Genomic DNA, 24,355 nt, shown 5'->3' with positions numbered 1-24,355 from the left:
CATTATAGTCCCAAACTGAAAACAACTCAGTTGTTCATCAGCAGTATATTGGCTAAACACATTGTAGGATCTTTATACTATGCACAATAAAAAGGAATGAAGGACTGATATACTCAACAACATGTACAAATCTGAAATACCATTCCAAAAAACTCACTGCTATCAAGTTGATTTGACTATAGTGATCCCTCCTTGGGTTTCCGAGGCAGTAGCACTGCAGAAGTAGATTGCCCAATTTTCCTTCTGAGGAGTGGCTGGTGGGTTTGAACCGCCAGCCTTCTGGTTAGTGGTCAAATGCCTTAGGCACTATGCCACCAGAGCTCCTGAAATACCATTAAGGTAGATAAAATGAAGCCAGTCTCAAAAGAAAACATGTTCAATGATTCTGAATATATGAAGTTCTAGAATCTTTTAAGGTGTTGAAAATGTTTTATATTTTGATATTGATGTGGTTTACATGGATATGTATATTTCTCAAACTTCTTTGAACTGTAACACTTAAGATCTGTAGTCTAGCGACTCCTCCTTGGCTTTCTGAGGCGATATCACTACCAAAGTAGATTGCTCAACCTTCCTTCCAAGGAGTAGCAGGTAGGTGGGTTTGAACCGCCAGCCTTCTGGTTAGCAGTCAAATTCCTTAGGCACTATGCCACCAAAGCTCCTATATAAATTATACTTCAGTAAAAAAGTATTGAAGGAATTTTCAAATAAAACAAGTTTTAAATGTGTTTATATCATATGCTGAGTTACTTCATCTATGAGATACCTAAAATATTTTATACTTAAATTTTCATAATAAGAGGTTAATCAAACTTGTTTTCAAGACCATCCTTAATTTATATTGATATGAATGACAGTTTTATGTTTAATCATCCATAGTGTGTAGCCCTTGTCTTTTGGAAATTTTTTTTCTCAATTTATTAAAGGAACTACAGTCTTTTAAAAAAACCTGAATGAATAGCAGCAATCTCCTGAGAATGTCCTTGAATACAGCAGGAGGTGCAAGTAGGAAATGAAGAACTTGTTAACTTAAGACAAGTGTGAGTCCCTCCCTACCCTCCCACAACAGGTTGCGTTCAAGTCAAATAGTATGTTTTATAATTCTTGGTTCTGGTGTGTTGACCGTTATATGGTTATTCATTTTTTATCCCAATGCAAAAATAAAAAAAGATTTAGATGTTAGATGGAAATCACCAGTTTAACTCAACTGTCCTTTAAGATGTGATTGCCCTTCTATTTTCATAGATTGAGGTTACATTATGCATCTTATGAGCCAACTATAAGGGTGTTACATGAGAAGCACCAAACTTTACTGAAGGAGAAAATGCTGACCTCCTTGCAAAGAGACAGAGCATTTGGGAAGGTAAAAAGACAGAGATACCTCAAAATGATTTTTAAAACAATTTCTTAAAGTACAGTAAGTAGAAATATTGGTTTTGGGTCTGTTATATATTTTTAAAAATTTCCACCAATTTTCATGTTTCAAAAGATATTCGAGAACATTCAGGAAAAGTATTTTATTCCTTTTAAACCCATAAAAGAGTATTATCAGATTAAAGATTAATTAAAACATAAATTTATAGGATATCGTTAAAGTGTAGTTAATGGAAAAATTCATTTATTATGGTCAAACAAGCTTGGATTCAAAGGCCAGCTGTGACATCTATAAGTTACTTACACACTTAGAGCTTAGATTTTTCTCATAATATAAAATGTAGCCACAGAGACTTGCATTTTAAGATCATTGTGAAACTTCTATGAGATAATGAATGAAAACTTACTGCAGTTTTGCCTCAAATGATTATTTTGATAAACCTCATTACTTGATTCGTTTTCACTTTTGCTAATGGATGATAGCCTTCAGGTGTCATAGGCCTAGATCTAGGACAACAGTGAAAAAACTTGAGCACATATAGAATTCAAGAAAAATGAAAAAATACTCATTTATGGAATACATTAAAAATCTGTAACAGTTTACTAGAAAGTGTAAAAGTGTAGTTACACTTAACATTGTTTTGTTTTGGGTTCTGGAGACTTTTGGTTTTGTCCATACTTTCATTAGCTAAAATAACTTGTGTGGTGGTTATGTTTTTGTGTCACTTGTCTGGACCTGGTTGAGTGGCTGGGCAGCTGGTGGTAATTTTTCCCCATGATGAGACTAGCAATCAATTCCATGGTGGGATCTACCACAAGCAGCTGAGTAGCTGCCTTTGGGATGTGGTCTGCTTCCTAGGTATAAGGAGAAGCCTTGGGAATGATTTCTAGCTTATGGCATGCTTGGACCCTGCATGTAGCTGTGTCGTTGTTCAGCAGCCTGCCATGCTCTGCCGACCTTGGGATGTACAATGGACTTGAATTAATGGCCTGCCGTGTGGTTTGGTAACATCTGGACTATGCCTTTTTACTTGTCAACCTTGGGTTTTTTTTCAGCCTCAGCAGCCAGCAGCTGTCTGAATGTAGAAATGCCTCTAGCTCCAGTGGACCGGGAGCAGGAGGCAGACCTGGATCCCAAGGTTGAGGGGAGTCCATTAATCACCTGGCCATGCATTCCCAAGTCACTGTGCACACTTGGCATCTCAACAGGTCACTCAGGCTCATCTTTCACTCTTCAAGGATGCATGGGCCTTCCAGGCATCCATGCTGGCAAGCCCTCGTACTCACCTCCAGATCATTTATTTCTACTTCTGCTCTTTGTCTGTCCACTGATCTGCTGCACCATAGGGCTGTGTTCACCTCTCTTAAAAATAAAGAGAATTCCTGAGATTAGATCAAAGGCCACACTGAAAACATACTTAGGCAACATACAGTTTGAACTACTAGTTGTTTGTCGCTGGTTTAATGGGAAGAGTTAAAGATTGGGAGGGGTGTGTGAGTCTTAACTGTGCTGTAAAGTAGCCATGTAAACAGGTCATTTTACATACCGGTGTGTTTCCTCATCTATTACACAGGGATGGAGTTACTTGTCTTATGATTGACATGTATCCAAAATGAATACATGTTAGAAAGTTAGAAGTACTCTCTTTATGAGGCAGAGTTGAATTTTACATGCTACTATTCAATCTATATTCAATCTATATACTGAGCAAATAATCCGAGAAGCTGGACTGTATGAAGAAAAACGTGGTATCAGGATTGGAGGAAGAATCATTAACAACCTGAGATATGCAGATGATACAACTTTGCTTGCTGAAAGTGAGGATGACTTAAGGCACCTACTGATGAAGGTTGAAGAATACAGTCTGAAGTATGGATTACGTCTCAGTATAAAGAAAACAAAAATCCTCACAACTGGACCAATGAGCAGCATCACAACAAATGGAGAGAAGATTGAGGTTGTCAAGGAATTCATGTTGCTTGGTTCTACAATCGATGCCAACGGAAGGAGCAGTCAGGACATTAGACGACGTGTAGCATTGGGAAAGTCAACTGCGAAGGAACTGTTTCAAGTACTGAGGAGCAAAGATATCTCCTTGAGGACTAAGGTGCGCCTGACACAAGCCATGATATTTCCAATCGCCTGGTATGCATGTGAGAGCTGGACAGTGAATAAGGAAGACCGAAGAAGAGTTGATGCTTTTGAGTTGTGGTGCTGGCGAAGAATGCTGAAAGTACCGTGGACTGCTAAAAGAACTAACAGATCTGTCCTGGAGGAAGTGCAGCCAGAATGCTCCTTGGAAGCAAGAATGGCCAGACTTCGTCTCACCTATTTTGGTCATGTTGTAAGAAGGGACCTTCCCTGGAGAAGGATGTCATGCTTGGTAGGGTGGAGGGTCGACGAAGGAGGGAGAGGCCTTCAACGAGATGGATTGATACGGTGGCTGCAATGATGAGCTCAAGTATAGCAGGGATTGTGGGGCTGGCGCGGGTTAGGGCAGTGTTTCGTTCTGCTGTGCATGGGGTCGCTATGAGTCGGAAACGACTCGACGGCACTTAACAACAACTACCAACAACAACTATTCAGGTGTGCAAAGAACTGAAATTTTATTATCTGAAACAGATTCTATTTTGTCCTTGTCTTGCTGAAGGGAAAAGAAAACATAACCTGCCTGTTAAAGACTAGCCAGATCTTTCTGGATGAAAATGGTCTCTTTGGTTTAACACAGGGTGTTTGAATGTTAAAGGTTATACTAACAGACTAGCTAAAAAATGTATCTATATGTGTCAGTTTTCTTCCATCAAGTGACATCTTCTTCTCCAGATGCTTCCTTACTATGTTGTTGTTACAGTTAAGTCCTGTCAAGTCAGTTCCAACTCATGAGGACCTTATGCACGACAGAATGAGACACTGTGCAGTCTTGTGCCATGTCCACAATGATTGCTGTGTTTGAACACATTATTGTGGCTGTAGTGTCAATCTATCTCATGGAGGGCCTTTTCCTTTGTTGCTGATCCTCTGCTTTACCAAGCATGATATCCTTCTTCAGGGACTAGTCCTTCCTGATAACATGACCAAATTACGTGAGATGAAGTATCATTCTCACTTCAAAGGAGCGTTCTGGTTGTACTTCTTCTAGGACAGATTCTTTTATTCTTCTGGCAGTCCATTTAGTATTCTTTACCAACATCATGATTCAAAGGCATCAATTCATCTTTGGTATTCTTTTTTTCATTGTCCAGCTTTTTCATAAATATGATGTGACTGAAAAGACCATGGCTTGGGTCAGGCACACCTTAGTCTTCAAAATGACATCTTTGCTTTTAAACACTTAAAAGAGCTCTTATGTAGCAGATTTTTCCAGTACTGCTATGGAACCAAATAAAACGAAATCCTTTACAACGTCAATGTTTTCCCCTTTTACCACAATATTGTTTATTGGTCCAGTTGTGAGGATTTTTGTTTTCCTTCTGTTGATATGTATTCCACACTGAAGGCTGTAGTCACTGATCTTGTCAGGAAATGCTTCAGGTCTTTGCTTTCAGCAAGCAAGGTTGTATCTTCTGCATATAGCAGGTTGTTAATGAATCTTCCTCTGGTCCTGATGCCCTATTCTTCTCTATACAGTCCAGCTTCTCAGATTATTTGTTCAGCATACAGATTGAATATGTATTTTTGAAGGATACAACCTTGACACACGCCTTTCCTGATTTTAGGCCATGCAGAATCCCTTTGTTGTATTCCTGATGTAGGGGACACTTATGTGTCCACATAGCCTGTACACTAATTCTCCAGGTTATATACTCCTGATTTTCAGGCAACTAGTATTTCCCCTTTAATGTTATGTAAATTTTTTCTCAATTTAAAACTATTGAACCAACCACCTACTGGCAAGAAATTATTCATCACAGTCACCTTCACTTATTGCACGTGCAGCTTTTAGATCACTGAAAAGGCTTCAAGCCTTTTCCTGCACTAAAGCTAAATAAGAACCATATACCCATGTTCCAACTTACCCACAAATTTGACCTAAAGACACACTTAGGAATGGATCTTGTTCTTAACCCAGGGACTGTCTGTGGTATACTTAGCCTCTTGGTCTTCACTTTCCAAAGTAGTAAGTGGTTTGGTTATAGTTTGGGTGCTGAGGTCCATGGTTCTGGGTGGTTCTTTTGGGTACAAACCTAACACACCTTGCTAGACCCCGTCACGATATCTGTTTGTGAGGTCCTTAACATTTATATGGCCTCATTGTGGCGTAGTGCCTAAGACTTTTGACTGCTAACCAGAAGGCTGGTGGTTCTAATCCACCAGCCATTCCTTGGAAGGAAGACTGTACAATCTACGTCTATAGAGATACTGCCTCAGAAACCCAAGGAGTGGTCTCGGTGAGTTGGAACCGACTCGACGGCAGTGAGTTTGGTTTTTGGTTTTTATTCTGATCCTAGACCTTTTTATGATCCAGTACTTCAAATGTTAACATTTCCAAGTACTGCAGTGAGATAAGATTTGTAGAGAGTTTTGACTTCCCTACACTATCAATACATGCCCTGGACAATTTGATAATCACTTAAACCTTTCATGACCATGGGACATATATCACCCACCAAGATTTTTAGGCTTTCAGATATCTTTGGAAGCTTCTATCCCAGTTGAAATACATACTGCCACTTGACAGGGACCTGTATAAACTGTGTGAGTCTGAGTAAATAGGCCTCACCCCTCCAGTTCTACCACCAGAGTTCACTTGGGACATATGTTTCCCACATAATTATATCAAAATGCATATTCAAAAAAAACTTTCTTCCCTTGATTTCAGCATGCATTCCATTACTGAAAAGTGGTACATTGGTTAAAGCATTTGACTGCTAACCAGAAGGGCATCAGTTTGAACCAACCAGCTGCTCCATGGGAGAAAAATTAGGCAGCTGGCTTCTGTAAAAATTTACAGCCTTTCTTTGTTTTGGCTATGTCTTCTTGAGCTGCCTTGTAATCTTCTGTGCAGCTCTTTTCCTTCATTATTTCTTCCATTAGCATTAGCTACTCTCCTTTTAAGGGCAAATTTCAGAGTCTCTTCTGACATCTATTTTTATCTTTTATTTACTTACTATCTTTTAAATGACCTTTTTCTTTCTTTATCTATGATGTCCTTCATGTCATTCCACAACTCATCTGGTCTTCAGTCACTGGTGGGCAGGACACCAAATCTGTTCTTCAGATGGTCTACAAATTCAGGTGGGATATACTCGAGGTATTATTTTGGCTTGTAAGGACTTGTTTAGATGTGAGCAATTGATGGTCTGTTCCATAGTTGGCCCTTGGCCTTGTTCTGAGTAATGATATTGAGCTTCTCCATCATCTCTTTTCACAGATGTAGTCAATTAGATTCATGTGTATCCATCTGGCAAGGTCTGTGTGTACACTCACTGTTTATATTGTTGAAAATGATATAAATTATTTGCAATGATTAAGTCATTGGTCTTGCAAAATTCTGTCATGCAATCTTCAGCCTCATTTCTCATGAGGGCCATAATTTATAGCTACTGATTCTTTGTTTTCAACTTTTGCATTTTAATCACCAATAATTATCAATGGATCTTGATTGCATGTTTGGTCATTTCAAACTGCAGAAGTTGGTAACAGTCTTTAATTTTTCATCTTTGGCTTTAGTGTTGATGCATAAATTCATTAGTCATAATAACTGGTGTTACTTGTAGGTGTATGAGTATTATCCTGTATCACTGACAGCATTGTACTTCAGGATAGATCTTGAAATGTTCTTTCTGATGATGCATGTGACACCCTTTCTCTTTTATTTGTCATTCCTGGCATAGTAGACCATATGATTGTCCAATTCAAAATGGCCAGTACCAGTCCATTTCAGCTCACTGGTGCCTAGAATATCAATCTTTATGCACTCCATTTCATTTTCAACAACTTCCAATTTCTTTGCATTCATACTTCATACATTACACATTCTAATTATTACTGGATATTTGCTGCTGTTTCTTCCCATTTTGAGTTGTGCCTCATCAGCAAATGGAGGTTCTGAAAGCTTACTCCACCCATATCCTTAAGATTGACTCTACTTTGAGGAGGCATCTCTTACCCAGTCTTACTTTGAGTGCCTTTCAACATGAGGGACTCATCTTCTGGCACTGTTTCAGACAGTGTTTCACTGCACTTTGTAAGGTTTTCAGGGGTCAAGTTTTTCTGAAGTGGAATGTTTCTTCCTTTTTCCTGGTCTGTCTTAGTCTAGAAGCTTGCTGAAACCTGTCAACCATAGGTGACATTGCTGGTATTTGAAATACCAGTGGCATAGTTCCCAGCATCACAGCAACACACAAGCCACCACAGGACAACAAACCAACAGACTATAGACTTGGAGTTGTATGTTGTTGTGAATTTTTTTTTTTTTATTGTTGATGCCAATTTGAATTGATAACAGCAGCTGACATCCTCAGGATGAATACTGTATTGTACATAATTCCTCACATTGTTGTTGTTGTTGTTATGTGCCGTCGAGTTGGCCCCGACTCATAGCGACCCCTCCTTGGGTTTCCAAGGCAGTATCACTACATTATCAAGTTTTTAATCAAAATACAAAATGGTTACACATTATTGATAGAGGCTATGTAATGACACCAGTATTCTAGTTATAAGAATGTTTAGGTGAGTATCTTATACCTGAAATGGAAGGTAGAAGACTCATAATTCTCCAAATAATAGGGTATTCCAGAATTGCTGGGTGGCCAAAATGATTGAGATGTCCCTTATACCAGTCTAATCTTAGGATCAATTACTGTTTCCTTCAAATTAATGTTGACAGTATTGTTCCAGGCTTATAGCTGTCTAGGTGTGTCCTTGGGAAAAAGCCAAGGTTACATAATTAATGAGTTGAATCTGTTTGGGTACCCTTCATAAAAAGAATGATTTATTGTTCACCAAGTCTTTCTTTCTTTTTTTTTTTTTTTCTCTTTCTGTTGGAAACATATTTTTCAAGCATATCCAGTGGTACAAATATTAATTAGCTTTTTAACTTAAATCTATTGGTATATCATGAAACTATAGAAAGAAATTATTCAAAACATTAATGAAGTGAAAAAAATTAAATATATAAAATTTCCCCTTACTGAGTGAAAATTGACTCAAAGTGGGAGATCTGATATCAAATTTTATGTTTATTTTTATAATATATAATTCAGCATTATTATACTCTAAGGGTTCACTTCTAGCCAAAATTTTTACGATATAAGTTAAGAAGCATCTTATATTTAGAACTTGACTCCTAATCATCATTTCATTAAAAATTTTATTGTAATGAATATTTATTTAACTATGATTTTCTTTAGGTATTATTAACCTAATATTTTGTGCAAAGAGTTAGAATTTAGATTTTTTTAAAAAAATGCTTATTAGTTTTTTTTTTAAAAAAAAACTCCATAGTGATACCGCTTTGGAAACCCAAGGAGGGGTCGCTATTAGTCGGATCTGACTCAATGGAAGTGAGTTTTTTTTTTAGTTTTTATACAAAAGAGTGAAATAATACTATGAAATCACAAAAATCTGAAATTATTTAATCTGACAATAAACCATGAGAACAGTTGTTACAAGATTATTTACAGTGTATAGAAACACCTATTATTTTGTTTTCAATTTTGCAAAATTATTTAAAGTACTGTCTAATAATCTTAAATTTGAGCCTCATGATCCAAAAATAATTTAAATGTAATTAATTAGTATACAGACATACAGTATATTTTTTAGCTCTGTGCATTGAGAAGGACTAGAAATAATGGTACCCCCATAGCAGCTAGCAGATGCAGTGTTCAGATCTTGGTTTCTGATACCATTCTCTCATAAAAGGAACATGACTCCTGGGAGAAGTGGCTGATACTGGGGGTGGTGTGGGGAATATGTAAGAGGAGCCTGGAACATCTTGTGCCAGAAAGTGAGGAAATGCTCATAAAAATATACAGACAAATAAATACCATAACAAACAAACAATGCAGAAAAGACAAAGGCAAGAAACCCAACAAAACAATGGATTATGTTGAGGAACACAGAAATTATGTAGCCAAATGCAGAAGGAGAAGACCAACATCCAAAATATGGCTCAAATGTTGAAAATGATGATACCATATATACACCAAGAGGGTATGACAAGGTTTATTACTCATACAGCTGCAGAGAGTATGGCTAGCCTCCCAAACATGCCCAAATGGCTTGACAGAACAAAGAGAGGAGACTGGTTCAGTGTTTTTACTGTGCTTAAGAGTTGGGCCAGAGTGAGAGGCTTGCGTTTTTCACCTATCCCACTATTACCAAAGGAGGGAGCACTCAGATTTTTTGACCATCTTGCTGAGACTTGGGACACAAAGGGAAGAAAGAGGGGTGAGGCTTAAAAACTGTTTGCCATCAAACGTAAAAAAATAGAGTCAGACTCCTCATTACAAGAACCAACCAGAAAGAGCTCCCAGTGGTCAAAGATGGAATAATTTGAGCAAGAAAATAAATAGTGTAATAGCCTCTGGTTAGCTGTCGAATGCCTTAGGCACTATGCCACCAGAGCTCCTACATAGTGTAATACTGGATTATAATTCAGAGTATAAAATAAATATCCATAATTATACTAACAAATGTCTGAATAAATAAATAGGGGAGAAGAGACAAATCTCTGTGCAGAAGAATTCCAAATAATTTATGTGGATATACTTCCTTCAAGGAGTTGGAGTTTAACACTCTATCCCTTAAGTGCTGGAAGTTCTTAATGACTTGTTTGCAAAAGTATAGTGAAACAAGTTGAATGGTGGGATGGATTAATCTTATGGTAGAGAAATACGGCAAGCACTATCTCAGTCATATGTTCAAGGTTAACAGCATTAGTGGTAAGTTATGCAGGAGCACATAGTCTTGCTGTGATGGGATAATCATGGCACTTCTCTATGGTATTTCTCCCAGTAAATGGAATCAGACCATGAGAAAAATGTCTGACAAAACAAATAGAAAGATATTCCGCAAAATACTGCCCTATCAGTACCCCTCAAAATTGTCAAGTTCATAAAAGACAAAGTGTGAGAAACTACTCCAATCTATGAGGCTAAGGAGACATGATGCCTAAATGAAAAGTTGTATCCTGGATGGGATTCTGAAACAGAAAAAGAATGTTAGGGAAAATGAATAAATTCTGGACTTTAGTAAATAAAAATGTATAAATATTGATTTATTACTGATAAGATATTAACCATAGGGGACAAAGAGTATGGAATATACAGGACTCTCTACTATACTTGCTAATTTTCTGTAAATCTTTAAGTATTCTAAATAAGCAGTATAATTAAAAAATTTGTAATACATTTGGCCTCCAAGAATAGTTAAAAATCTGTCATTTTTTTCTCCCTAGGCATTTCATGAGCACTAAACTATAGATTGTAATTTATTATCTGTTCTTTTCCATTAATAAATAAATGTTTTTACTTAATAATAATAGGTAAAAGTGTGGGTGTTTGTATATAATTAAACAGATGGTATTTTGTGTTGCTATAATTATATACACTGAGGACTGAGATGACTTTCTTAAAGTTGAATTTAAGTCTATTGCACAGGAAGTAGAGGTAAATATTATGTTACCCATAACAACTGTTCTTAATTATAAAGCATGTTTAATAAAACAGGGAGCTCCTGTGGGTGGCAAAAATGGGCTACAAGCTTTAGGAATAACAATAGCTTTTTCATATTTTACTTCCCAAAAAACATTTCCTTTTTATTTTACAAATATAAAGATAAACTAAGTTGTGAAGTAATATGAACAGAGGAGAATCTGGTCTCAAAGTAGAATCCTGAATAATTATTCAAAATGTGCAATTAAAAAAATGTATTGTGATTTGGGTGAAATTCATTTTCGATACAGCAGTTCATACACATTTTGTCTCATGACATTGACTGCAATTCCTCACAGTGTAACAGCTCTCTTCCCACTTCCTCCCCATAGTTACCTCTTCCCTGTGTCCTTCCCTCCCATGCACTCCTGCCCCCTGAGTTGTTTCCCTGTGCAAACACTGCCCTTCTGTTCTCCCATGATTGATCACTCCAAGGAGTGTATCTACCTGATGTAATTGTTCACCCCATATGCCTATTATATGCCTGGAAGCCACAGGAGTGACTTCAATTCCAGGCCTGAAGGGTGGCTGGGGGCCATATTCTCAGGAGTCTCACCAGGCTCTGTCAGACCAGCAAACCTAGCCCCCCCCCTTTTTTTTTTTATGATTTTGAGTTTTGTTCTACATTGTTCTCCCACTCTCTCTAGGATCTCCTGCACCGATCCCCCTGAGTGGTTGACAGTGGTAGCCAAGCATCATCTAATTCTTCTGGTCTTACGGTCTTATAGACTGAGGATCATGAGGTCTACCAGTCCCTTGGACTAATTGTTTCCATGCATCTTTGGTGTTCTTCATTCTTCTTTGTTCTAGATGAGGAAAGACCCATTGTTGCGTCTAGATGGCTGCTTGCATGCTTTTAAGCTCCCAGTCACTACTCATCAAAGTAAGATGTAGAACAATGGTTTTGTGTAATATGGTATGCCAGTTGAGCTTGATGACCCCTGTGACTATGGTCCCAAGCCCACAGGTCCAACTACTCGCTCCCTCCGGGTAGCTGGCTGTGGCCAAGAAGCCACTACAACCTTGCCTCTTATCAGCTCTACTATACACCTAGACATTCTTACAGCTCATACAAATATGCATGTAGAAACATTGTCTGCTAACCCCATACATGTTCATGGGCACACTGCCTGGAAATACTTGATAGTTCAGCTGGTCCACCCATCTAAGTGATCAACACGATGGCATTGAGGAAGAGGAAGACATAGAGAAGTACATGAGAGGTATAGACAACAAAGATGAACCCTTTTGCATGGACAAAATGTACAATTTTGATTCAGGAACCTATGTTGTGAAATAAAAATTTTAAATGCATATCCATAATAGATGTGTAATAATTGCTCATAAATTGAATTGAAAACTTATGTTTTCCTTTTATTAAAATCTATATTTGAAATTAAAAAAATATAAGAATTAATACAAGAGAGATTAATATTTTTGATATTTTACAACATTTATCATTGCATTTTATTCAACCTTTTTTTAGTCATTTAATAACTAAATTCATATGTCTATATTTTGTTATTTAGATATCTGGACTTGAAGAAACTTTGCAATCCTTGAAAAAGGGGTGTACTTACATTGTTCCTGAAATTAGAGGTAAAAGTAAAATGTGATGAAACTCTAATAGTCTAAGGATATTTAAAAATGAATAAATGGTACAGTAGCTTTTTCACAAATCAATATTTAATGAAAACATTAAGATAAATATATGACACTATGTAGATTAATTTTGGAGAAAATTGTTAATCAACAATAATGGGAGAGTTTCTGCTTCTGGCCATGATGGAATACATGGTACCAGATGAGAGTTTTTCCATAGAGAATGGCAAAAATTGGCTATGTGCACGTGCACGCACATGCTAATGCACACACACGTATGTATATAAGGTGGCACAGTGCCTAAGGCATTTGACTGTTAACCAGAAGGTTGACAGTTCAAACCCACCAGCCTCTTTGCAGAAGGAAGATGAGGCAATATACTTCTATAAAGATTTAACAGACTCAGAAACCCAATGGGGGTCTCTGTGAATCAGAATTGTCTTTGATGGCAGTGAAGTTTTTTATTTTTTAAAATATATATAATAAGTAATTTAGTTAAATAATGTTGTTGTCGTTATGTGCCATTTGAGTCATCTCTGACTCAAATAATAGTGTATCAGTATTGGTTCATTATTAGTGACAAATGTATCATGGTAATATAGAATATATCTATCTATCATATAAATATGCATATATATGCATATATCTATTATATATGTGTGTGTGTACATATCTATCTATCTATCTATAAATATGTATAAGCCCAACTAAACCAAACTCACTGCTTTGGAGTCAGCTCTGACTCATAGTGACCCCTCCTTGGGTTTCTGAGGCAGTATCGCTATGGAAGTAGATTGCCCAACCTTCCTTCCAAGGCATGGCTGGTGGGTTGAACCACCAGCCTTCTGATTAGCAATCAGATACCTTAGGCACTACGTCACCAGAGCTCCCTTCATGTATATAAGAGAGTGTGTGTGTGTGTGTGTGTGTGTGTGTGTGTGTATGTATATATATATAGAGAGAGAGAGGGAGAGAAAGGAACAGGGAGAGAGAATTAATCATTGGACAACACTGTCATTGGAGCACACATCATAGAAGGCAAATTATTTTGGTGGTTGTTATTTAACTACTAATGTTTGTCTGAACTCATCCCATGGTTGTATATTGTTGTTGCTATGTGACATTAAGCCTATTCCAAGTCATAGTAATGACATAGGAGAACTCCATAGGTTTCCTGGGCTGAAATCTTTATGGGAGCATATCACCAGGCTCTATCCCTGGGGAAATTTTCCAACTGAATTGCATGGAAATGGAGCCCAAGAATAGCATGACAGTCAGAGCTGTTGAAGCAGTTAGAAGTTTTAGGGAACTGTACCAGAAAGGAGGGATCTTCAATGAGGAGTGACCCCGATGTTTGTGAGGGAGTTTATTATGAATCCTTAGTTGATGGCTGCACTGGATTTACACAGAGAGAAGACTGTCTGAGGCTTACCAAGGAGAAGATTCCGTGGGCCGAAGATTTTAGCAGATTCTAGAGGGCTATACCTAGAGGGAGAAACCTCTTAAATACCTTGTTCACAAGATGTTATCATTCAGCCTCTTGTACCTGTCTTGCTGTCTTGCTGTTAGGTGCCACTGATTTGGTTTGACCCATAATAACCCTGCATACTATGGAACGAAGTGCTGCCTGGTCTGAGCCATCCTTACAGTCATTGCTGTGCTGTAGCCCATCATTGCAGCCACTGTGTCAATCCATTTGTTGAGGATCCTCCCCTCTTTTGCTGACCCTCTATTTTACCAAGCAGGATACTGCTGTCCAGGGATTGGTCCCTTCTGACAACATGACCAAATTATGAGAGATGTACAATAGAAAATACTCACCCTATACAAGTGGAAAACATAGCTTACACAGGATTGCTAGGGGAGACAGCATTTACAGTTTGAGTTCTGCCAAACTAGAGGGTCTTGGAAAACATTTAGGGCTTTCTGTTTATCCACTCTCAGAAAACTTAAAGGTAAGCCTAGCTTTTCAAGGTGATCGTCTAAAATTTGAATTGCCTACTAGGAGAAAAATCAACACCTTTCAGAGGAAGACAGTAGTCCAGACTCTTTACAATCTATCGCCCACACTGTCCAGTGTATAATTAATAATTCCTAAACATGTATGAAAACAGGAAGACATGTCAAGATAATAATTGGAAACATATCCTGAGATTTCCTAGATGTTGGATTTATTAGATAATACTATAAAACAATTATTTTGAATCTCTTCAAGGACATAAAAAGTTATGGCATTAATAAGAAAACAGAAAATCTCTTCAGAGAAATGGAAACTGAAGATGACAAAGATTTCTGAAACTGAAAAATACAATAACTAAAATGAGAGTGCTATTGGATATATGTCACAAGAGATTGGAGATGACAGAATTATTAGTGAATTTGGAGAGAGACCATTAAAGATCATCTATTCTAAAGGAAGGGAAAAAGATTGCAGAAAACTCCTATTTAGCATACATGTAATTGGAGTCCCAAAAGAGAGAATGCCCAGAAACATGAAGACATTACATCATCTCCAAATGGTTCAAAATTTAAATGAGAAAACTTGACAGTAGCAAAACACATATTACATAGAGAAGAAGAGTGATTCAGATAATGAGACAGAGCACATCTGTAGGCTCGAAATCAGAGTGTGCCTAAACTTGAGTGCATTTGGGGAATGGATAACTGGAAAGGGGCATTAGGGAGGTAGTAGGGGTAGTAGAAATGTTGTATTTTTTATTTTGATGATAATTTTATTAGTTTCATTTGTCCAAACTCATCAATATATTTAAAATGCATGCATTTTGTTATAAATTATATCTCTTACTGATTGAAAAAATAATTATGGGAGACTTTAAAACAGAAATACGAATGTAAAATTGCAAATTAATAAAGGTGAGAGGAGTAAATTTTTTATTTGTAGATGTCTACTCACTGTTCTTTCTTATTAATTAAGGCTTAAAGCATGTATCATTTCATATTTGAATTTTTAAAATCATCTTTGATTCAATAATTTCCTAATATTTTATGTTAAATAAGTATCTGTTAAATTTGGTGATACTTAAAGAGATTATATTCAAGGATGTATATGGCAGTCATGTTTATAGTATCAAAACAATGGAAGCAGTCTTTAACCATAAGTGAATGTTTAGATAAAGCATGATATATGTTGATCATAGAATACTTCAAATTCTTTAAAAATCATGTGTAATATATATCATTATATAATATTAAGTTAATATAATATTTAGAAACAAAATATTTATATAGTTTAAGAACATGTCTGTTAAATACATGTAAAGAAAAAAGAAAATAGGAAGGTTGTTTTCTGTGAGAGGAGATTATTTTCAATATTTTTCCTTATTGCAGTTTTTATATGGAATATGTATTTCTGTTATCATCAGCAAAATTTATTTTATATAGACAACTTTTAACTTGAATACAATCAGACATAGATGTAAAATAGCATGATACCACCCCTTGGAAGGAAAGTTGGGCAATCTACTTCTGTAATAATACTGCCTCGGAAAACCAAGGAGGGGTCGCTATGAGTCAGGTCCGACTCCACAACAGTGTGTTGCATTTGTTGTTGCATATCATAATATTAGGAATTCTGTCTCCCCAAATGACTAAACATTTTAAAAAATGATAAATATAAAAAGAAGGCTTTAAAATTTTAGGTACTTCGTGCATTGGAATGGTGTTTACACAAGTTCATCTCTAATGCTCTCAATTCAACTCCAGTAGTTTATGATTTTATATACTACCACTGACATCTCCACTAAAACAAACTCAAAGTTTGTAGCTAGCTTCTTTATGAAATTACCTCCAGATAGCTAATCTAATCCATGAGTGGACACAATGCAACTTTTCTTAATTGGCATTTATAAGTTACTTTGAAGATTAAAATTTGCTCTGATAGTTTGAAGTGTCTTTTAGTGAAAAGGAATGAAGTCCAATCTAACATGAAGAAATAGGTTTTTTTTTGTTGCAGATCCTAAAATCCTGTCTTGAATAACTTTATGCTTCTTATAATCATGCACTCTAGTATTAGATGAGGAGCTCTGGTGGCTAGTGCCTAAGGCACTCGCCTGCTAACCAGAAGGCTGGTGCTTCAAACCCACCAGCCGCTCTTTGGAAGGAAGGTTGGGCAAACTACCTCCATAGTGATACCGCCTCGGAAACCCAGGGAGGGGTTGCTATGAGAAATGTAAGTTCAGAATGAATGGCTAAAAATTGGAAATATTTGATGAAGGAGAAGCTGAGTTTAGAGCTTTATAGAGGAAGTACATGACATGAATAGTAGAGCGAAGCATTCCTTAAGGCTTATAGTTTCATTAATTAGTGTTTTTCAAATTGAGTATTGGGTTAAGATTTCCCAATTTTATGTGACTATATGTTGTAGTTTAGAAAGATATGTTGATATCTTGGAAAATTAATTTTGGCTTATGAGAATGGAATTTGAATTTCAGTAATCTCAAAACAAGTTTTCAATGCAAATAATATCCTTATATAATTTTAGGGAGAATTATGGGTGTTATATTCTTTGTAAGTGTTCATTATCTATGAATTCTATGGTGAACAACTTAAGAGAGAAAAATAACATTAGCCAAATTATAATACAAAACATTGGATCCTAAAGTACTTTTTGAATTTAAAAACATGTAATCATACAGAGAAAAAGAGCACCACCAGTGTCCATGTGTAGTTTAAAGAACAATAAAGTGAGCTTCTATGTTTAAATAAGAAATATTGACAGTCTTTGGAACACTCTAAATGCCCCTCTCAAATACTTTCCTTTTTCTTGCCCAATCTAGAGATGATTATGCTTTTGATTTTTGTGTTAATCATTTCATTTCATTCCTTTTTCTTTTTAGTTTATCAAAGATGCATAGTTCAACCTTAGATGTTTTTCTACAGTTATATAAATGTAATTATATTCTAAGTATTTTTCAGTCATTAGTAAGCATTAGATGATAAACATGAGAATAACATGGTGGAGATACAGAATTTACTTGGATGTTACTAAACATTAAGAAGTACTATGTGGAATTTTGATATTATATACTCTTAAGATCCATGAACAAGTCACAGATGCTATTTCTTTTGTCGAATCAAGTAAGACCCTGTTTCATAAATCTTTTTGTGAGTAAAAGTGAAGTGTGTTTCATGGAGAGTGGAAGTCAAGTTGATTCTTGCTTCATTGAAAACATAATTTGGGAGCATTATTTCTTTCCAGTACCACGGAGATTCAGCAGTGTTAAATCTCATGCCTTAGTTTCAGGTGTTGAATATTTTCTTAGAATTTTATTAAGGTATACACTTCTATAACTTTTTCTTCCTTATTCATTTTGTTTATGGAGCAACTGCATATGTAAATAAACCAAGCCCTTATGGATTCTCCACATTTATTTATTATTCTGATCATTTTTGTTTGTGTCTTGCTTCTTATTCTCTAGCTCACAGCCTTTACACAATGTTGCTTACTAGTCCTCCGTGTGCCACCTGAAATCTGCTCACATTTCTGGAAATACCTGCTGAAGTGTTGGCTTTCTCTTCTTAATGCTGCCTCCTTTATTCCCAGGGAGTATTAAAACCAAAAGCAAAAACAAAACAAATAATTGCTGTCACGTTAACTCAGACTTATGGCAACCCTATGTGTGTCCGAATAGAACTGTGCTCCATAGAGTTTTCAGTGGCTGATGTTTTGAAAGTTAATTGCCAGGCCATTATTCCTAGGGGTCTTTGGGTGGACTGGAACTTCTAGCCTTTGGTTTGCAGCTGAGCACATTAGCCATTTGCTCACAGGGACAGGTGACAAATTGTCTCCCTCATTTATAAAGGGAATAAAAGAGGATCTTCACGAAGTTAAAAGATTTACATGAAATCTAAAGTATTTAGAGAAGTGGTTGTTTTATAGTAAAAAACAAAAAACAATGAATTGTGAATGACAATTGTTATTATTTTTAATTATTGTCATTATTATGTTGGCACCCTTGATCTTTAAAGTAGAAAACACTTGAAGAGATTTCCAACTGAAAATTTTGTCTTAATCTCACTCAGTTGTAAGTCCTGCCTTTCTCTCACACATTGACTTCTCAGGAGCTCTGGTAGCATAAAACCTAAGGCATTTGACTGCTAACCAGAAGGCTGGAGGTTCAAACCCACCAGGCACTCCTCGGAAGGAAGGTTGGGTAATCTACTTCCCTAGTGATACTGCCTCAGAAACCCAAGGAGGGGTTGCTATGAGTCTGATCCAACTCAATGGCAGTGAGTGAGTGTGATTGACTTCTCAGATGCTGTGAGGCTCTAGCTTGTAACACTATTAAGGGATGACAGGCAGTCTGAAGATCTAAATGCTCATAGTCTCTCAAGTAGTTTGATGGTAGTACTGGGTTATGCAACATTCTATTCTCATGTTATTGTGGGGATTATTGTTTCAGTCAGTTCCCATTCACTCCATTGGTAAGAGATTCCCACCTCAGTGTGTGGGAGTGGCTTAAAATGTAACACCTAACATTGGACAGATGACACTGCCAGCAATTGATTAATCACATGTACTAAAAATCCAGGGGAGGAGGATACCACACATCACACAAGAGCATGCAGATTTTGGATTCAGGAGCAGAGTGAAAAACCAGAGCTGTGGGATGGTTGCTTTGTAGTACCAGGAGGGTAGAGTGCCTTATGTCCCTGCAGGAAGGTGTAATTGGCTTGCTTGAATAATTTTGTAGGTAGCAGGGAAATGACACCTGCTACTCAGGAACTGCATTCCTGGTTCATTTGGCAAGAAAGCTTGACTAGGAAACTTTATTTGCAGGAGCATAATTGGGAGAGGAACTTGTGGGAAGATCATTCAAGGCACTCTCAGTTTCAACCAGGTGACAAGGAAGCATATGATAGTGAACCTTAATTTTAGGCCTTGTCCCAATTGTGAGGCTATTACCCTCTGTCTAGAGCCGGTGAGCACTGTCATCAGGTGGTTTCTGACTCGCAGTGACCCCGCAGGCTCTGGAGCAGTTCTGTGCTCTATGAGATTGTCAAGGGGTTGGGATTTTTGGAAGCAGATCACCATACCTTTCTTCCAAGGTGCCTCTGGGTGGATTTGAACCGCCAGTTGTTTGGTTAGTAGCCAAACACTCAACTGTTTGTGCCACCCAAGGACTCCCTCGAGCTGGTAATAAATAGGAAAAAGGAATGAAAATCCAAATCAGGAAGTTAACTGAATGCTAACCATGACCTCCCTCGCATTTGTAACCTTAAAATTCCTTAATTTAGCCTTGACATTGAAATCATCCAGAATTGTTGTGTTTACCATCATTTCTTTATTATCAATAAAGTGTTAAATTTATAACATTGAGTTTCTTCTTTTCTTTATGTTTTTTCATGGTTATAACCATATCAGTTATTTCAAATCAACTTTTTTTTTTTTTTTTTCTTAACAGTAGGGAAAATTATGCCTACCGGTAGTGTAGTGCATAAGGCATTTGATCGCTAACCAGAAGGCTAGCGGATCAAACCCACCAGCCACTCCTCGGAAGGAAGATGAGTCAATCTACTTCCATAGTGATACTGCCTTGGAAACCCAAGGAGAGGTCGCTATGAGTTGGGTCTGACTCGACAGCACATAACAACAACAACACAAATATTTATGTAAGAAGCTGCAGTGGTGCAATGGTTAAGAGTTTGGCAGCTAACCAAAAGATAAACTCTTTGAATCTACAAGTGGCTCCTCAGGACAAAAGACCTAGTCTGCTTCTGTAGAGATTATAGCCTTGAAAACCCTATTGAACAATTCTCTCTCCTATAGGGTTACCATCAATTGGAATCAACTCAACGGCATACAACAAGAGCAACAAATATTTATGTACATGGAATGCATATTTGGAAATATGTGAAAAAGAAAGACTTCTCTAATGCAGTGTAGTAAATTATATAGTATGGCTTTTCTAGCCATAAGTCATTGTAAATTCAGTGGTGGAATGACAACTGAGGAGCTCCTGATTGTAAATGTTATCCACCTGGGTTATTTCTGTTGGGCATGGCACAACCAGTGTTATGGGAGGCTCACTCTCAGGTGCTTAGAATTCTGTTGTTATGATTGGTTGATTTGGCCACTCTGCCAAGCTCAAAAGGAGGTCTCCTAGAGGCAGAACTCTCTCTCTGACTGCTGGTTGAGGAAGACGTGCTGCCGAAAGAGACACGTGCTCCTGAAAGAGACACGTGCTGCTGAGTAAGACACCGAGGGACTTGCACTGCTGGGGGAGAGACTGTGAGAGACTTGGCTGAGAGACGGTGGGCTGGGAGAGAGACTGAGCAATTTTCCTGAACTCGAATTGTAACCTGGTGCTTCCCTAATAAACCCCATAGTCTGTGAGCTCTGTGTGGCCACTGCAGTGAATTATTGAACCCAGGAGAGAAGTGGTGGTGCTTTGGGAGGAATGGTTGGAGAAAGGGTTAGAGGGAGGCAGTATGTCTGGCCTTGTAGAAATAGGCCTTGGGTTACTGCTGGTAATTCTGTCTTCCTCTTCTAGGGTTAGAGGAGGTTGGAAGATGTGGCCTCCTTGTCTTTTTTGCATCTAATAAGTTTTTTTTTTTTTTTAATTCAGATATTTCCCTAGAACAGTGGTATATGTTAGAGGAGAGGTGGAGGACTAATGTTACATCTTTATTGAATGTTACAAAGTGTTTCTCTTTCCTGTTCTTCTTAACAAGAGGCATAGAGAATAATAACATTTTATTAATGCAATCATTTCTTTCTAAAAAATCTGTTACTGTTATCTGTTTCCACTTAGAAAATTGTGTCATCCCTTACCATTCCCTCCTTTGGTCTTCAATTTCATTTATAAACATTGAAACTTGATGATAACTGGAGTTTGGTGATAACACAATTGGAGATTAGTTCCTGTTCTTTGTACTGACTTACCATTTCACTTTACTTATCTTGTAGTAATGCCATCCTTTGTGTTGTGGGGACTGAATTTTGAGACCCCACTGAAAGTATTTTAGTGTGGTTTTACTATTATAAATATTATAAATGTATTATTTAATACATTTATCAAAGTGACTGGTTTACTTATTTTTTTATTTATAATTATTTTTTATAGACAAGAATTAGAAATATATTATTAAGAATAAATTGCATTATTTTATAGTGGGTGACATTTGTGAAAGAGAAAATGTATCAGAAGGTCCTACTCAGAAATGTCTCCGTGAAGCCAGGGAACGAAACAAATGTAAAACTAGGATGAAAGACAATACAAAGGTATGTAATTTATTTTTATTTTCCATTGGTTTAGATTTCTCTCTCAGAAACTCTAAAGATCCATGTGCTCGTGTGGTATTATTATTTTACTGGAAAAGGGATTTAGAGGTTATATATTATAGCTCTCTCAGGTTATAGATGGAGGTGGACATCCCCAATGTTACAATTGACTACTTAACTCAGAAACATGCTTATTATTGGCAGAGGCAGTTCAATGAATCACTCTTGCCTCTTACATGGCATGACTATGTTTTGCTGACCTACTGAACTTCTGCCTAAACTTATCTTTATCCCAAAAGAAGTCACTCTCACTTCATCTCTTCTCTCATAGTATACCTTTAGACTTTGCTTAGTTTTCTTTAAAAGTAGAATAGAATTATTTCCCATTTAAGGATACTTTTATAGATGACTGACTTTGCTTTACAATAACCTGATAGACACTGTCTGAAATGATTGAATAAAATAGTGTTAAAATATCTGGTTAGACAAATATATAAAAATGAAGAAGAGAGAAAATTGCATAAAATGTGTGAGGTGTTATTTTCTTGTTATGAAAATTGCATAAAAGTCTAGATAAGTATGAATTTTCTTATAATTGTTACCTTAGAGTTTCAAAATATGTGACATTTATTTAAATTTACAATTTATTTAAAATTTTAGTAGTAGGAATATTAAATATTTAGTAGTAGGAATTCTATAAGAGAGTAGAATTTTGGTTACCTAGTGCCTCTCTGACAGGAATATACCGTAAATGGAACAGGCATAATAAGAATAAGAAAATAAACAGGAGTTTATTCTCTCACAGTTTGGAGGCTTTAAGTCCGAGTTCATAGTGCCAGGCTCTAGGGCTGGGTGAAAGCCCCTCAGCCTTGAACTTCAGCTCTGTCTCCTGCTCTTGGCCCACTGAAGCTGGAGGCTTTCTTCACTCAGACAGCTGCTGGCTGCTCAGGCTGACAAGCCTAAGGTTGACAAGTAGAAAGGCATAGTCCCAATGTTACCAAGCAACATGACAGGACACTAATTCAAGTCCAGATGAAGTCCCAAGATTGGCAGGGGTGGCAGGCTGTTGAACAACAACTTGGCTACATGCAAGGTTCAAGTGTGCCAAAAGGCTAGAGACCAATCCCAAAGCTTCTGCTTATATGAGGGAAACAGACCATATCCTTAAAGCAGCTACTTCGCTGCTCGTGGCAGATTCTACCATGGAGCTGATTGCCAGTCTCATCATGGAGAATAACTACGTTCAGCTACCCAGCCATTCAACCAGGCCCATCTAAGTTGACAACAGCCTTAACTACCACAAATAGATTATGAATTAAAATAATATGATAAATCATTTACTTAGCGAATACCAACAAAAATTTTTTTTTCCCTCTGTGGTATGCATTGGACTCTGTTACAACGTATTTGAATAAAATGAAGAGTAAATGCTCTTCAGTTTACTAAGGCTTTGATAATCAACTTTTCCGTCATTTTTCAAATTACTATTTTACTGCTTCTCTATTATCACTGTTAAGAATTTATTGTATTTGAGGTAGATGACTATCAGAGTTAAGTATTTTGTGGGATCATGGTGATAGTCATCAGAACATTTTCATCTTTTAATAGCACAGGCATACTCTGTCTGGTAATAAGTCATGATTAGAAATGACTTTTTGATTAATTCGCTAAGTACTTATTGTTTCTAAGATTTCATATTAATCATGCAAGGTTAAATTTTTATGTAACTATAAGTCTACTAAAATATGGGACATGTATTTATTTATGGGACATATTATGCATAGTACATTGTTTTTGGTATTACTTTGTAATATATAATATAATATCAACATTATTATAGAAGTATTCAGGTGTTACAAAAATAGTTAAAATGCAGAATAAAGTGATTATTTTTTTACTCATTTTTCCCTTTTAATTTTCTAATACTTACTTTAATTTAAAAAGAGCTACTTTATATCTATTTCTTGTTATGCATGTTAGACAGTGTCTATTGACTCCTTTCTGGAAATAAATAGACACTAAGAATGCTTCACAGATTTGAGTTATATTATCATACATCTTGTCAGGGTTGATAATATTAAACATGTGCTACATAGTCTACAACTGGGCCAGTAAGAAACACCATGATAAACAGAAAAACACTGAAGTTGTCAAGGATTTCATTTTACGTGGGTCAACAATCAGTGCCCATGGAAATGCTGCCAGGAAATAAATCAACGTAATGCATTCTACAAATCTGCTGCAAAATATCTCTTTAAAATATTATGAAACAGGGAGTTCTGGTAAGATGGTGGACTAGGCAGAAAGACTGCACAGACCCTCTTCAACAAAGAAAAGGGAAACCAATTAACACAGACACAGAAGATAATCTGGACCCCTGAGCCTTGAGGGGAAGGATATAGAAATGGACTAAACCCCAACTAGCAGAAGAATTTGCATGAAAATACCAAAAAAGGAGACAGAGTGAGCTGCGGT

General features: G+C 36.8%; 1 protein-coding gene across 1 annotated transcript in view; it reads left to right on the top strand.

Annotated features, from left to right (window-relative positions):
• Positions 1 to 24,355, top strand: part of SPAG16 (sperm associated antigen 16) — a 1,240,018-nt gene that overhangs the window by 75,575 nt on the left and 1,140,088 nt on the right. Inside the window, exons 7-9 of the mRNA XM_007959961.2 lie at positions 1,246 to 1,363; positions 12,564 to 12,633; positions 21,771 to 21,880. Coding sequence (XP_007958152.2) covers positions 1,246 to 1,363; positions 12,564 to 12,633; positions 21,771 to 21,880 — 298 coding nt within the window. The remainder of the gene's footprint in view (positions 1 to 1,245; positions 1,364 to 12,563; positions 12,634 to 21,770; positions 21,881 to 24,355) is intronic.

This window comes from Orycteropus afer, unplaced genomic scaffold (assembly GCF_000298275.1).
Source record: "Orycteropus afer afer isolate SDZICR_OR568_19922 unplaced genomic scaffold, OryAfe1.0 scaffold00002, whole genome shotgun sequence".
Lineage (NCBI taxonomy): Eukaryota > Metazoa > Chordata > Mammalia > Tubulidentata > Orycteropodidae > Orycteropus > Orycteropus afer.
The sequence above is the reverse complement of the archived record's forward strand: the minus strand, read 5'-3'. Positions and strand labels throughout refer to the sequence as shown.